This window comes from Polyodon spathula, unplaced genomic scaffold (genome assembly GCF_017654505.1).
Source record: "Polyodon spathula isolate WHYD16114869_AA unplaced genomic scaffold, ASM1765450v1 scaffolds_764, whole genome shotgun sequence".
NCBI classification, from domain to species: Eukaryota; Metazoa; Chordata; class Actinopteri; order Acipenseriformes; family Polyodontidae; genus Polyodon; species Polyodon spathula.
Window position 1 is genome coordinate 1,033,196 of NW_024472252.1, and position 14,586 is coordinate 1,047,781.

General features: G+C 47.6%; 3 protein-coding genes across 4 annotated transcripts; 2 read left to right on the forward strand and 1 right to left on the reverse strand.

Annotated features, from left to right (window-relative positions):
- The first annotated feature begins 1,517 nt into the window (after positions 1-1,517).
- LOC121308643 (F-box only protein 39-like) lies at positions 1,518-3,805 on the forward strand. Its single transcript, XM_041241156.1, has 3 exons — positions 1,518-2,558; positions 2,822-2,998; positions 3,348-3,805. Exons 1-3 carry the CDS (start codon positions 1,518-1,520, stop codon positions 3,474-3,476), a joined length of 1,347 nt encoding a protein of 448 aa, XP_041097090.1. The 3' UTR covers positions 3,477-3,805.
- Positions 3,806-4,043: 238 nt separating this feature from the next.
- Positions 4,044-9,177, reverse strand: tekt1 (tektin 1). Of its 2 annotated transcripts, none has more exons than XM_041241215.1 (8): positions 8,082-9,177; positions 7,075-7,305; positions 6,797-6,962; positions 6,249-6,377; positions 5,954-6,097; positions 5,366-5,588; positions 4,828-5,024; positions 4,044-4,604 (listed from the first exon to the last, which is right to left on the reverse strand). In XM_041241215.1, the coding sequence occupies exons 2-8, from the start codon at positions 7,262-7,264 to the stop codon at positions 4,445-4,447; spliced, it is 1,209 nt and encodes a 402-aa protein (XP_041097149.1). In that variant the 5' UTR covers positions 7,265-7,305; positions 8,082-9,177; the 3' UTR covers positions 4,044-4,444. The 2 variants fall into 2 exon arrangements, with proteins under 2 accessions (XP_041097149.1, XP_041097148.1); XM_041241214.1 differs by having other exon boundaries at positions 7,075-7,308.
- Positions 9,178-9,263: 86 nt separating this feature from the next.
- On the forward strand, positions 9,264-14,164 carry LOC121308670 (tricarboxylate transport protein, mitochondrial-like). The gene is made up of 9 exons (XM_041241213.1): positions 9,264-9,769; positions 10,246-10,353; positions 10,727-10,826; positions 11,078-11,216; positions 12,373-12,457; positions 12,553-12,657; positions 12,976-13,091; positions 13,276-13,349; positions 13,734-14,164. Exons 1-9 carry the CDS (start codon positions 9,337-9,339, stop codon positions 13,846-13,848), a joined length of 1,275 nt encoding a protein of 424 aa, XP_041097147.1. The 5' UTR covers positions 9,264-9,336; the 3' UTR covers positions 13,849-14,164.
- Positions 14,165-14,586: the final 422 nt, after the last annotated feature.

Consider the following 14,586-nt stretch of genomic DNA (forward strand, 5'->3'; position numbering starts at 1 on the left):
TTTCTAAATTATAAAGTTTTTAAATGATAGAAATGACTGGAAAGTAGAAAAATAATAAAATGAAAAACACAAGGGCTTTATAAAATGTTGTTAAAACGCGGTGGTTACCTTGCTGTCCCGGCTCGCCCTGCCGCGGTCATGGCAAATTCACCCGCTTGTAAAAGTATATTAATACACGTTATTAACGCACTCTTACACAAACAACACAACTATCAGCTACGTGTGTCCGAAATGAGAGACAAAATGAGTCGAACTGTACTGAAATTAGGTTCGGGTTCTTCCAATACTACAGTAATAACTGCGCTGATCCGATCCAAACTGTTTAAAAGCGAATACTACGTTACTATAGTGATAGCATGGAAGAATTGAACAAGCAGATGAAACGAGAGGACGTGTAATCCAATGTTGTTCGCTCTTTCTAGTACGGTAAGGTACAGGGCAGCGCACTTCGAAGAGCATTGACAGCGTTAAATGTCGTGTACGCGGCGTGCTTCCTGGAGAATGCGAACAGCATGTTGGCGTGTCCAGCGCACATACCGTCCAGATTTCACAGCGTACTTTTATTATTTTTACCTGCTCCCAACGCAGACGTATGAACAGGAGAAGAAAAAAAACTGCGTGCTGAAGTCAGGACTCGTGGTCGCTTTAGGACCTGCGATACACACCTGGGAGCAGAGGGAGAGTCTAATTGCAGTATCTCATTAATTCAAGTTTAAAGCATTTTAATAAATATAGCTGCATTACACGTTCATCGTATGAACATGCGGAGTTTATGCTACGATATGGCTTAAACAACTATAGAAATACATTAATAAATAAATAAACCTAAATAAAATTCATACAGTTGAAAAATGAAGTCGATTATTTATATTCTAAATGAAGGGCGAAGCTTGAGTCGTTTATGTATGCATGTATGTATGACGTAGGTGCCTTGACAATGTCAATGTGACGTCAAACAGTAAGAACCAGGCAGGAATCAAAACATACTGCGTTCTTCAAAACCAAGTAACAAATGCGTGGTATTGTATTTATTGTGTGATTGGTTAATAAAATAAGAATTAATTGATTAGTTCACGTTTGTTTCACACACACACACACACACACACACAATGTTTATGTAGCTTTTGCATGACATCACTTGATGTCATCATTGCACAATAATACAGCGGATATAAGCTTGAGCTGAGAGGGACTCCTGCTTTACTGCTTGCTTCTGTGGGCTAGTCTTGGGCAGACAATTTGCAGCTGACAGCTTACACCTAGAGTACAAAGCACTGCCTGCCCGGATAAACCCACTTCAGCTTGCAAGACTGACCATCAGCATCCTCCCCAATGACAAAACCATCCTGGTCTGGGGCCTTACTGACTGCACTGCAATCCAGTAGAGAAGGGGGGTGTGGTTTACACCTGTCGGCCTCGCCACTCTTAAGACGTTGCCTCCGAGTTTCATTCCGTCAGCTGTAAGGAGGCTCCTGGAACTGATTACCCGACCATTTGCTGATCTCGAACGCTCCAGGATGGACAAAGCAGCCTCCACCTCAATATCTGACGCCCTGGATGGACCTGAGGACTTCACCTGGGCTTACCTGCCAGACGTCTGCCTGCGAAGGGTCTTCAGGTTCCTGCCCGACCGCGACAGAGCGAGGGCGGCTCTGGTTTGCCAGCACTGGAACCGGATCATGTACTCACCGGACCTCTGGAGGTTCCGCTCCTTCTCCTTCTCCGGCAGATCTTCCAAATCCCGTCGTTCGGAGTTCGAGTCGGCCGTCTGGTACGCCAAGAAGTTCGGGAGCTACCTGGAGAACCTGGAGATCAAGTACACGAACCCGCACAACTCCCTGGTGTCCAGGCGGTTCCAGGCTGCCATGAGGACCTTCCTGGCCGTTTTGAGGAAGGACAACAGCCGCCTGAGGTCCTTCACCATCTCCTACCTGGAGCTGGACAGGGCAGCCTGGTCGCAGAGCGTCAGGAATGCTCTGCTCAAGAGTCTGTGCCTCTTCTTGTGCAAGGAGAGCCGGCACCTTGAATACCTGAACTTCAAAGGGGCCAGGGTCAGCCTGCCACAGGGGTGCACCTTGCTGAGCTCGGTCGGCCATTCGGAGAGGAACTCCTCCATCTCTGAGCTCAACATTGAAGACTTCTTCTGCATGCCCATCGCTGTCCACGCCCACACCCTCTTCAGCCAGGCCCTAGCCAGGTTTCAGAACCTCTCCAAGCTCTCCCTGAACTACGCTTGCATCTCCGACGAGGTCCTGGAGACTCTAGCTGCCAGCTGTGCCAGCACCCTGCGCACGCTCAACGTCAAGTGCCACGTCCACGAACCTCACAGCCAGGTGGTGTGGGGTTTCTCCTGGGCCAAGCTGGCCAGCTGCAGCTCAGACCTGCGCGTCAACTTCTACTTCGAGCGGCTGATGAAGAGTGACCGTCTGAGCAGGATCCTGCTGCCGGAGATCCCCGTCCGCAGCCTCAGCTTGACCAACTGCTACTTCGGGGACGCGGACTGGACTGTGAAACCCACGCTGGTCGAACTCCTGCCAAATTACAAAGCTTCTCTGCAGGTACAGCTGTCGATTTCTGAAAAAAAAAAAAAAATCTGCATTTACGTCCTCTTTAATCTTTGAGATTGAGAAGAATATACGAGCAAAGTTGCTGCACTGTCTGGTAATCCCAGGGAGAATCAACATGAATAATTGCAGTTTAACGGGGAGGTGACTTTGGCCACAGTTTTTTTCAGTGTCAAGCTTGTTTCCTCAGTGGTTGTTTTGTGGTGGTGGTTGTTAAAAGGATCAAGTTTTATAAGGGTCTGCATTCTGTTTTCTAGAGACTTACCTTGGATTTTAACAACAGCCACGAGTCTATCGATAACGAGCTCCTGGGGCTGATTTTGTTGTGCAGTAAACTGTATTACCTGAAAATCTGGGCTTTTCTTGAAGTCAGATTCATTGAGACGTTGCTGCAGAACCGCCAAGAGAACAAGTGTGTGTTCCACACCCTCAAGGTAAGTGTATATTGACGGCAGATGCTTTCGTTTTAGTAACACAGGACTGTTGATTTTTTTCAGGAATATGAATCATGCATTATGTTTAATGCTGCATGCAAAAACTATAGAACCTTGTCTCTGCAGGAGGCACGACGTTGATTATGACATCACAGTAGAAAAATGTTATGACATACAGCACCAGTATGTAATAATGCATAATACGTTTTTATATGTTTTCCATCAGATGCCTAAGAACTCCGTGTCTTTTGATGTTTTATATAATAATGAACTGCTTCTTTTTTTCTTTATCTGAGATCAACAGCTGTTAGCTGATGATATTTTGGGGGTATGTCTTTCTCTCCTGTAGGTTCGGATTTACACACAGAGATACGAGACGAACGAAGAGGACACTCTTCTGCAACAGGTCCAGTCGCAGTACAGGGAGCTGATCAACAGCGAACTGAACTACTTTGTCATCCTCTACCCTTTGATCTAACACCCGTTGCAGTGCAATGGAGCTGAACTCTGCAGAATCACATGCCACACTCAGCCGCAATCAGCAGGCTAAAATCAAACATCACAGGGTGGGATCTCTGTTCATTATGAGTGCTGACAGAAAATGAAACACGCCCAAGAGCAGTTACTGGAACAGACATTCTCATTTAAAGAACTGACTATGGTCACTCACTTGCTCGATGCTGCTGAAAATAAAGAAGTTCGGGTAAGACTTCGCCACTCAGGGAGGGTTATATCATGCAAGGAGTGTCAGAAAATTCAGTGAAAAACTGCAGCAAACGTCTTGTCTTTAAAATCAACAGTTTCAATGGAATGAGTTCCTCAGAGCGCAGGCAACGCTTCCATTCTGTAATAGCAGCAAAACCCAGCTTGCAGCACAGCATCAATAAATAAATGGAATACTTGACTATAGTTATTACATTCATTTCAAACAAACACCCTACATGTTATAAATAAACTCCAGACTCTTTAAACACAGAGCAATGTTTTATCAACACCTTGATAACAGATAACATACAGTATGCTTCAAGAAATAGCCAGGCATGGATCGATCAAATTAGACAAGATTTTATTAATAGGTCACTGTGACATCATTGCTTGGTAAAACTGTATCCTTGGACAATGGTGTGACATCATAATTAAACTGCGGGTGTCACGATGTAGGGCATCTATTAGATCTCTGTCACAGGCACATGGAAAACTTCAAACAAAGTGGGTGTGCAAAAGGTCTTGGGGACAACATTTCAACAACAGCATGTGCATTCAAAGGACATTTTTATCAAGAATGATAATGTATTTATTCATGTTTTTTAAATTACAGTTTTTATTGAACTGCAATGTCTGTGTGAACAGTGTCTCGAGGAAGCCTGCAGGGAGGCTGGTATCTCCTGAGAGGGCGCTGGCTTTGTTGGCCCTGCTGATTACAGAGGGCTGGATCCCTGCCGGTGCTCAGAAGCTGTTGATGGCAACAGTCTCCCTCAGCTGCATGCATAGCACCTCGTCGATGTACACAGTGTTCGATTTCACCTGGATCTCCTCCTCCAGGGACAGCTGGTTCCTGACCAGACCCCGCAGCTCTGCTTCAGCCTGGTGCAGAGCCTCGCTCAACCTGGGTAGAGAGAGGGTGTGAGAGTCAGGGTGGAGAGGGGAGTGGGAGAGAGAGTGAGTCAGGGTGGGGGTGAAGGGGGGAGAGGAGGAAGAGGGTGTGAGAGTGAGAGGGGGAGCTTTCTCTGTTTTCCTACACTGTTCCATGCTTTTCCCTTGATATACCCAGGTAAGCCTTCTGATCCCCTCCACGCACTGCTCCTGTGAGAAGGGGTAGTGTCCCTCACCTCTCCACGTTGCTGGTGATCTCCTGCACCTCGCTGAAGAGCCTGTGCTGAGCCGGGTCTCGGCACAGCTCCACGTTGGGCCGCTGCGTCCGCGTCTCGAGTCGGGTCTGAGCCACCTTCATGGGCGCCTCCTTATTGATGATGGCTTTCTTCAGCAGATCAATGTTCTTCTCCTGGGATGTGATCTGCTCCATCACCTGGGAATTACAAAGCAAGGTGTGGCAGAAAAACACACGCTCCTGCCAAGGAAAGATCCCGGCAGCGCAGGAGAGCTTCGCTATTCATGTGAAATATAACAGCAAATGGAACAGTTCCCAGGATACAGCTTTTAAAAGTCAGGTCCCTGTGATGTCGCACGCGTTTTAGGACTGCGCTAAATACTTAAGCAACTTTCTCTTTAGTTAGAGACTGCAGGGTATTCATTTAGGGTTACTAAAACAAGTATAACAAGTTACTTAGTTATATATTTTATTTTTTATGGCGAATTTATGGCACCTGCAAGATGCTTGGTGCCCCTTGCCCCTGGTGCCTCCCCTACCTTGCCCAGGTGCTCCTCCAGCTTGCCCTTGGCTGCCTTGGTCTCGCGGACTCTGTTCCGCAGAGCCAGGTCGGTGGTCTCACGCTGCTGGCTCAGGTCCTCTGCGGTCTGCAGGAGGATGTTGTCGATCAGGCTGCGCAGGGTCAGGGAGTTACTCTTCTGCTTCTCCGCCTTCAAGATGTTCACGTTGGAAAAGTCTTCCCAGTCCTCTGGGCTCGAGGCACTGCAACAACAGACCACAGCAGCAGCGTTTTTACAGTTCAACTTCGTTACGGCAGGAACCAAGCAATGCTACAAAACCCTAGGTACAGGTGTGCCTGCTGCCTACACTTACAGATTGAGAACTGCCACTGGGACTCCATTGTAGTGCCAAACCTAGCACAGGGATGGAAACAAGATCCATTTTACCGGTTTCACTAAAAAGACACCAGAGTTTGTTACCTGGAATGGGCGAAGCTGCTATGCAATAGGAGTTTTATTTCTATCCCTGCAGCAACACAGTGTATTTGGAACAAATACTTCTGCCAACATCGGTCCTGATAAAGTTCACATTGACAGGGATTGTAAGGTAGGTAGAGATCTCCTCACCTGCCCCAATTCATGCTGATCCCGGTTGTGTATCCCAAGTTTGGCGTGTTGTTTGACAGGACTGTGCAGAAACCATCGATCTTCTGTGCCTGAAACTTATCCTTGAGGTCCTTTTCCAGGTGATACTTAGCAGAGCGGTTCAGCCTGAAGGAAGAAGAGAAGAATTTGAAAAGGTTGTAGGTTTTACCCACCAGGCCCTACCCGATTAGCTTTTTATCATGTGTGCAGCAGCAGCAGCAGCAGCAGTGTCAACCCCCTGGTTTAGCGAATAGTGGTTTCTCCCTCCTCCCCCCACCTGATCTGCTCGTTGGTCTGCTCCAGGGTGCGCTGCAGCAGCGCCGACACGGCGTGGATCACCTCCAGCTCCTTGAGGAGCTCCCGCTCCGCCTCGTCGTGCACCAGGTCGATTGCAACACGCTTCTCCCTGCAGGGAACACGGGAAGCACAGGTTACACGTCTCTGATGCAGCCTGCAAGCGTTTAGCACTGTACTGCAGGTATGCACAGCAACTGAAGTTAACAGTGATTTTAACATTCTTCATCTCTTTACCAAGCAACATAGTTCCCAGTAACTTAACAAGCTTGTGTTTTACTACACTTTTCAATGCTAATGCAAAGACTGCAAAGCTCTTACTGGCATTCTAAGGGATGGAAATAAGACTCCTATTGCACAGCAGTCTCGCCACACTCCAGGTTTTACTATGACCTTGATTAGCCGCAGCGTTTAGGCATCAAGCTCAGGTGTGTTCAATTAAACTCCCAGTAAAACCAGGAACGGGACAGACTGCTAGGCAGTGGGAGTCTTGTTTCCATCGCTGTGGGTTCTGTAATGTCCACCGCTCACCTCTCTTCGAGACACTGCTGCGTGACTGCCAGGGGCCCTTTGCACTTCTCGATGGCTTTCTCCAGCCGGGTCCTGTAGGTGAGCAGCACCTCAGTCTCATTGACTATATCCTCGAGCTTGTTGTCCAGCTCCTGCTTCCAAAAACTGATGTCCTGGATCCTCTGCTCTGAAACGCAAAAGCCAGTTTGAGACACCAAGGCACTCGTGCAGGTGGATCGAAGGCTCCAGGTGGCTGTCTGCTCTAATAAACGCACAAGGCAGGGAGGTGTGTCTAGTACCTAGTTTCTTCTCGACGTCCCGCTGCGATGCGCGGGTTGCTTTCTCCGTTTCCTCCACCAGCCTCTGGCTCTCTGCGATCAGCCGCTCGGACCGGGATCTCTGCGCCTCGGCGTTGTTGTAGCGGTTCTTATTGGCCAGGTGCCACTCCTGGGGCAGGAACTTGGGAGGGAGCTGAACGAGCCGGGCCATTCTTCCTTCCTGGGGTCTTTCCTGGGATTACACGCCTTACCCTGCTGGAAAGCATTACATACTGCTATTGAACCACACCTCTAGGAAATGAGATGTCCCGGCATTAGCAAAAATTCTGGACCCTTGATTAATCAGATCTATGCAATTATGTTTGCATGCATTTTCTCAAGAGCTTAAGAGGTTTGCAACTCCTGCCTGTTTTTTGTATTGCTGGAAATGACTGCTGGGGATTGTGTAATAGCAAACCCTTTAAACACAAAGACACAGCTGGATCACCTTACATCACTGCAGCCTGCAAATTCCAAGACACTGCCTTAGGTGTGAAGAGGTCACACCGTTACAAATAACAAGGGAATGCAGCAGACTTGGCGAGCACCTTCTAACAGCTTTGCTGTAGTGACCCGACCCCACACCCGCGCCGAGGCTATATAACACAGGGGTGGGTATCATTCTCTACATTCGTGGCTTCACTGAATATTCTACAGGAGCGTTTAAAAAAAAAAAAAAAAAAACAATTATAAACATCATTCATTCATTTTAGCTTGCGGCCATCTTGTATGATTGATATTAATGTTTTTACTCTACATTTCCGGCTCTTCGATGCAATTTCATATGAAGAGTTTTAGATAGGAATAAAAAAATAAATTTGACTAAAATCGAGTTGCTAGGATCCCACCTGGATTTAATTATTGTTACGGAGAATAAAAGTCAACCCGCTGACCCGTACAGCACTTGCGCAAACGCCTTCATACTTTGTCGAGGTTGGACGCCGCAACTAGCAGGAAGACAAGCAGGTGTGAATGGTTGAGCATCTTACCTGTAAACGCACCTCTGTGTCACAGCCGACCACTTCAGTTTTATTTTAATGCAGTAAATGATTCCGATGACTTTACCCTCGTGTCCAGACGGTCTGCAGTGGAAAGCAATGCTGCTGAGAGCGAGCCAAGACATAAACCAACGATCACCATAGCAACGTGGTGAACGCTACCGACATAGCAACGGGGGCGGTGGAAGACCCGGGACACGCAGGCGCAGTAAGCCGTGCTTAATAGTGTTTCGAACGGAAACGTCATAATGGATAACCATACTGAAAATTCCAGAACTGCTGCCGCCGCCGACCTCGTGGTAAAGGTTTACACCAGATATATTCATTTAGGAGAGTAGTCAACCAACAGCTGCCTTCAGAACTTTTTTTAAGGTTGGATCAATAACTAAACTCTTCCCCCGGCACCAAGTCCCTCGTCATCGCCGGAATTTCCCATGACGTAAAAAAAAAATCACTTGAACTGCATGTTCTGACGTCACGTCAGTTCGGAAGTAAAGGCGTAGCATTGTAATTTCCATGCTGTTTACTCATGCATAAATGTTCAATTCAAATGGGGGTGTGTATGCAAAGCTTTTGGGCAACGTATAGCGTGAACATATATTTGCGTTCATCTAACTCGGAGCTAATATTAGCTGAATACCAGCCATAACTTCGCCCCTATGCTTGTCCCTGTGTACAACAATAGATCGGTTAATTATGTACGGATAGTATATTTGAAAAGTTAATACTTCTGTGAGATCCATGCGTTTTGACAACGGTACTAGCAAACCAACTGTAACTTACAATACAGCATCGCAATACGTGTTTTAGGTTATTTACTTAAATACTGATCACTTAGAATACATGCAGTTTAATGCCTCTCCTTTTTAAATGTGCTTTTATTGCATTTAAATGCACGTTCAATTTCCAGTCTGACTCGCAGCGGCACCTCGCCTTATCGCTCGCCTTATTATTTCATCCAATCAAAGTCACTCAGGCTCTCCGGCGCAGCCAATAGCAATGGATATTCAGTACAGCCTAAAACATCCGTATTTTATTCCGCAATGCATTCGCTGCAACACCTCAAAACCCCGCCCACAAACAAAGCCTCGGACTCGCACTTGGAAATCGACCAATTGGAGAGCAAATCGCCTCGCAGCAGAATTCTAATCATTATGACAAGTCCCCCCTCAGAGCGAAGCTATAATCCAATCGGGCGCTGCTGCTCATTAATATTAAGAAGATCTCATGAATATGTATCACCCGAATGGGCGTGGTGTCCAATCATAATGAAGTAACGGGAGGCTATGGAAATGTCCCGGTTGCATATTCATACGCAGTTATCATTCGTGTCTGTGCTTTCCTCGCTGCTGGGGCGGGTTGCCTGTCTTGCGTTGTTTTCACGCAGCGCATTCATTCAGTTGTATTAGAGATCTGTGCGTGTTTCAGGGAAGACATAATGTCGTCTTTGATAAAGCCGTTCACAGTAAGCGAGGGACCCTGCAGTTTGAGACCGGGATGCACACGCCCTACCGCGGCACTGGACCCGAATCGGATCCGGGGTTCGGTCCCAGCCGCCGCCGACAGACTGGCTGGTTCTGGCGGTTCGGTACCTGGGTTGGATCCGAGGAGGAGAGCCTTGTCTGCAGCGGCTCCCGGGCGAGGGAAAGTAACTCACCCGGGCAAAGCTATATTAGCAGGTTCAGTATAAATAAAGCAGTTTCCTATCTATCTGTCTATCTATATATAGGCGTATGTTGTTATTATATTTTTCATCTCACCTTCGTTTTGTTTGTTATTAAAAGATATTAATGTTTATGTTTCTTGTCATGTTTTTCTTTTATTTCCTGCGGCACGATTTCTCCTGTGCTTGCTGGTCTCGGTTGTTAATTTATGGCGGGTGTTCTAGAAATGAATGGAAATGCACAGCAGTGTGATCCATTCCTGGTTTTACTATGAGTTCAATAGGACACACCTGAGCTTGTTACCTACACTCTGGGGCCAGTCCAGCTCATAGTAAAACCTGTTATATATAACTACTAGCAGCCACAGTGTGCTTGCTTCTTACGTGCTCGATCGTTAATGGTGCTCAGACAGACCCAGGAGTATGAGCGTGAATCACGCTGTCAGTCTAATTGGGGAGACTCATTGCAGTGCTCCTTGTCTCTCTGTGCAGGTGGACTGGCCGGGGGTATTGAGATCTGTATCACCTTCCCCACGGAGTACGTGAAAACTCAGCTCCAGCTCGACGAGAGAGCAAACCCGCCGCGCTACCGAGGGATCGGTGAGAGGCTGGGAGGGTACCGCGGGGATCGGGGGTAGCGTGCAGGGCTGGACACGGTCTTAGTGTACGTGCTGCCCTTTGAAAACCGTCCTGTGACAGCAGCGATGGAAATCAGACTCCTATTTCACAGCAGTGCCCCCCATTCCAGGTTTTACTAGGAGCTTGATTAGCCACAGCGTGCAGCTAACGAGCGCAGGTGTGTCTTATTAAAGTCAAAGTAAAACCTGGCATGGATTAAACAGCTATGTAATGAGAGTCTTGTTAGTGTGCACTGCAGTTAACTATAGGAAAGTATTGAATTGTGTAGAGGTGCCAGGGGTGTCCTTTGCTGTGCAGCCAGCAGGGGGCTCAGCAGGCTGTGTTTGTTCTGCAGGTGACTGTGTGAAGCTGACTGTGCAGGACCATGGGGTCCGGGGGCTGTACCGCGGCCTGAGCTCTCTGCTGTATGGGTCCATCCCCAAATCAGCTGTGAGGTGAGGACTGGGAACTGAGGACCAGCACGGGGCAGTCATTATATATATATAGAACTGAGGACCAGCACGGGGCAGTTATTATATACTCTGTATCCCAGGGGAATCAGGATCCAGCAGGAAGCTCCTCAATCACTAGAAATGCTTAACGAAGAACCAAAGTAAAGGAGAAACTGATGACTCATTTCTTCTTCAGGTAGCACGTGACTATGTGGAAGGGGTGACCTGTCTCTGCTCCTCTTGTGCCTCTGCAGGTTCGGGATGTTTGAGCTCCTCAGTAACCAGGCCCGGGATGGCAGTGGGAAGCTGGATAACACTCGCAGCCTGCTGTGTGGCCTGGGTGCTGGGGTGGCAGAGGCTGTGATGGTGGTTTGTCCCATGGAGACTGTCAAGGTGAGCACCCCAGGTCCTGTCCCATATACATAGCAATGTGTAGCGTAGCATTGCAAAAGCATTGCGATGTGTAGCGTAGCATTGCAAAAGCATTGCGATGTGTAGTGTAGCATTGCAAAAGCATTGCGATGTGTAGCGTAGCATTGCGATGTGTAGCGTAGCATTGCAAAAGCATTGCGATGTGTAGCGTAGCATTGCGATGTGTAGCGTAGCATTGCAAAAGCATTGCGATGTGTAGTGTAGCATTGCAAAAGCATTGCGATGTGTAGCGTAGCATTGCGATGTGTAGCGTAGCATTGCAAAAGCATTGCGATGTGTAGTGTAGCATTGCAAAAGCATTGCGATGTGTAGTGTAGCATTGCAAAAGCATTGCGATATTGCGATGTGTAGCGTAGCATTGCAAAAGCATTGCGATGTGTAGTGTAGCATTGCAAAAGCATTGCGATGTGTAGTGTAGCATTGCAAAAGCATTGCGATGTGTAGCGTAGCATTGCAAAAGCATTGCGATGTGTAGCGTAGCATTGCAAAAGCATTGCGATGTGTAGAGCATTGCAAAAGCATTGCGATGTGTAGCGTAGCATTGCAAGCATTGCGATGTGTAGTGTAGCATTGCAAAAGCATTGCGATGTGTAGCGTAGCATTGCAAAAGCATTGCGATGTGTAGTGTAGCATTGCAAAAGCATTGCGATGTGTAGCGTAGCATTGCAAAAGCATTGCGATGTGTAGTGTAGCATTGCAAAAGCATTGCGATGTGTAGTGTAGCATTGCAAAAGCATTGCGATGTGTAGCGTAGCATTGCAAAAGCATTGCGATGTGTAGCGTAGCATTGCAAAAGCATTGCGATGTGTAGTGTAGCATTGCAAAAGCATTGCGATGTGTAGCGTAGCATTGCAAAAGCATTGCGATGTGTAGCGTAGCATTGCGATGTGTAGCGTAGCATTGCAAAAGCATTGCGATGTGTAGCGTAGCATTGCAAAAGCATTGTGCAATCAGTGTATACAGTTGCACAGTGCAGCTCTATACAATACACAGTAGCTTTGTATTAATTGCTCAAGTGTGTGTGTGTGTGGAGTTATAACTGCTTTCAGCTGGCTTCAGTGGGAGTGCCTCGTCTTTCTCTGATGTCTGTGTGTCAGCCTGCCTGTCCGTCCCGCAGGTGAAGTTCATCCATGACCAGTGCTCCTCCAACCCCAGATACAGAGGGTTCTACCACGGCGTGCGGGAGATCATTCGAGACCAGGGTAGGCGAGAGCGCCGCGCTCCCTTGCACACTGAATAGCAGGCAGTGGAGGAGGTTCACGAGGTGTGTGACTGTGCCACTGCCTGTTTCCTGCAGGGCTGCGTGGGACGTACCAGGGGCTGACAGCCACAGTGCTGAAGCAAGGATCCAACCAGGCCATTCGCTTCTACGTGATGACGTCGTTTCGCAACTGGTACAAAGGTACGCTGTGGGGCAGGGGAAGCAGCTTCGCTGTTTCTGAATGCCTGGTTCTGTTCCACTTCACTCACATCCTCACTGTGCAGTCTGCGCAGTGCAATGCTGTGTGTTACAGTCCACTTTCCTGCAACCTGCAACTGGATCCTCAGCTTCTTCAAAACAGCAATCTCCCAAGGTGCTGCCCAGAGAGGTGTAGGCACATCAAAGCAAGCCGTTGAAACATTGATTTAAAAAGGGCTTTGTCAGCTTTGAGACAGTAGACAGTCTTGCATATATATTTCTATGCACATAAACGTGAGGCTGTGTGTTCTGTTCTCCCAGGTGACGACCCCCACAGAGAGATGAACCCCTTCGTGACGGCCGTGTTTGGAGCCACCGCGGGGGCAGCCAGCGTCTTCGGAAACACCCCCCTCGATGTCATCAAGACCAGGATGCAGGTGAGGGGGGGTGGGGTTAACCCCTTCAGGGTTGTGGCAATACAGCAGTGCAGCGTGGCAGAGAGAAGAAAGTGCCGTGCTTTATATTAAGCTCCAGGTGTTCCTGTTTCCACGCTGAGAGCTACACGGGGCCGCTGTGTCGAACAGAGAAAGCACAGTGTGATTTGTCATTTGTTGGTTTCAGGGTTTGGAGGCGCACCGGTATAAGAGCACCCTGGACTGTGCTTACCAGATCCTGCGCAACGAGGGACCCCAGGCGTGAGTAACAGGGAGAGGGGCGCAATGCTACTCTTACAACACTGCAGACCTGTGTACACCATCCAGAGCCACACATTTATAATAAAGTTGTTTTATTTAATATGTCCTAGAATGGAAGTAAGAGGTGGGAAATTCAGATTTGAAGTAAAAAAAAAAAAAAAGTGGGAATCTAATTAACATGTCTGACCACCAGATGGCATGTGCCTACATCGGAGAATCATTTGGCCATTGTTATGCACTGGACTCAGATCCCGCTGGAATTGAACGAGGTTTTCATACAGTTGAATGTTAGAAGTCCCAGATGTGTGTTTTTGGGTTATAACTGGGCGCTGTTGTTTTCCCCGTGGAGGGGAACCCGCTGACTCTCCTGTCCTCGGCTTGCAGGTTTTACAAGGGGACTGTCCCGCGGCTGGGCAGGGTGTGCCTGGACGTGGCCATCGTTTTCGTCATCTATGAGGAGGTGGTGAAACTGCTCAACAAAGTCTGGATAACTGACTGAGAGAGTCCAGCCAGGACACCTTATCTGAGCCTTAATGTCATCTAACAGGACAACAAATACCAATGCCTGTGAAAATAACATCCCTGCCACGAGCAAGGACAGTGTGTGTTGCCTTGAACTCAAGTGGCAGTGGCCCCCAAAATCATGCTTGCTGCAGTAGTCTTAGCTTCATAGGCCACTTATCATCAAGCGTTGCTGCGTGCCAATACGCTTTCTCTTAATTGTTAAGCGTTAATTGTTAAACTGACTGTTTTTTTTTTTTATTACTTGAAGTGAGGCTCAGAGTTTACAATAAAACAAAGGTGGTTAAGTGGTTTCTTGAAGGGCAGTTTGAGTTTTTATTGCACTGCATGTTTAAAAGCACAGCACTTGTTTGACATCATGGATGGAGCCTGGATTGTCTCCACAGTGAGTTAGCCCTGTGCTGCACATCTGCAGAGGCAGCGCAGTGAGTGCAGCTGCTCAGAGGGGGAGTTGTATTGCATAGGAGACCAAGAACTCCGTTACAAACACAGGTTACTTCTCCTTTCGATGCCAGCTGCCATTGCATAGTCTCACCAGCAGGGGTCAGCTAGTCACAGGGCTGTCACTTACAGTATCTTTCCCTATTTATTAACAGTGACGACAACTTACAAAAAAAAAAAACATTTTAACAGTTTATTTTAGTGTTTTGTACATATAGAAGTCAACAACTCCCCTTGATAGTTTACCATGTCTAGAATATATATATATATATTA

Coding starts and splice junctions, on each gene's coding strand:
- LOC121308643 (XM_041241156.1), top strand. CDS start 1,518: ATGGACAAAGCAGCCTCCACCTCAATATCTGACGCCCTGGATGGACCT. Junction 2,559..2,821: donor ATTACAAAGCTTCTCTGCAG/GTACAGCTGTCG, acceptor TCTGTTTTCTAG/AGACTTACCTTGGATTTTAA. Junction 2,999..3,347: donor GTGTGTTCCACACCCTCAAG/GTAAGTGTATAT, acceptor TCTCTCCTGTAG/GTTCGGATTTACACACAGAG.
- tekt1 (XM_041241215.1), bottom strand. CDS start 7,264: ATGGCCCGGCTCGTTCAGCTCCCTCCCAAGTTCCTGCCCCAGGAGTGG. Junction 6,963..7,074: donor GGACGTCGAGAAGAAACTAG/GTACTAGACACA, acceptor TTTGCGTTTCAG/AGCAGAGGATCCAGGACATC. Junction 6,378..6,796: donor CAGCAGTGTCTCGAAGAGAG/GTGAGCGGTGGA, acceptor TGTTCCCTGCAG/GGAGAAGCGTGTTGCAATCG.
- LOC121308670 (XM_041241213.1), top strand. CDS start 9,337: ATGGGCGTGGTGTCCAATCATAATGAAGTAACGGGAGGCTATGGAAAT. Junction 10,827..11,077: donor ATCCCCAAATCAGCTGTGAG/GTGAGGACTGGG, acceptor GTGCCTCTGCAG/GTTCGGGATGTTTGAGCTCC. Junction 13,350..13,733: donor CGCAACGAGGGACCCCAGGC/GTGAGTAACAGG, acceptor CTCGGCTTGCAG/GTTTTACAAGGGGACTGTCC.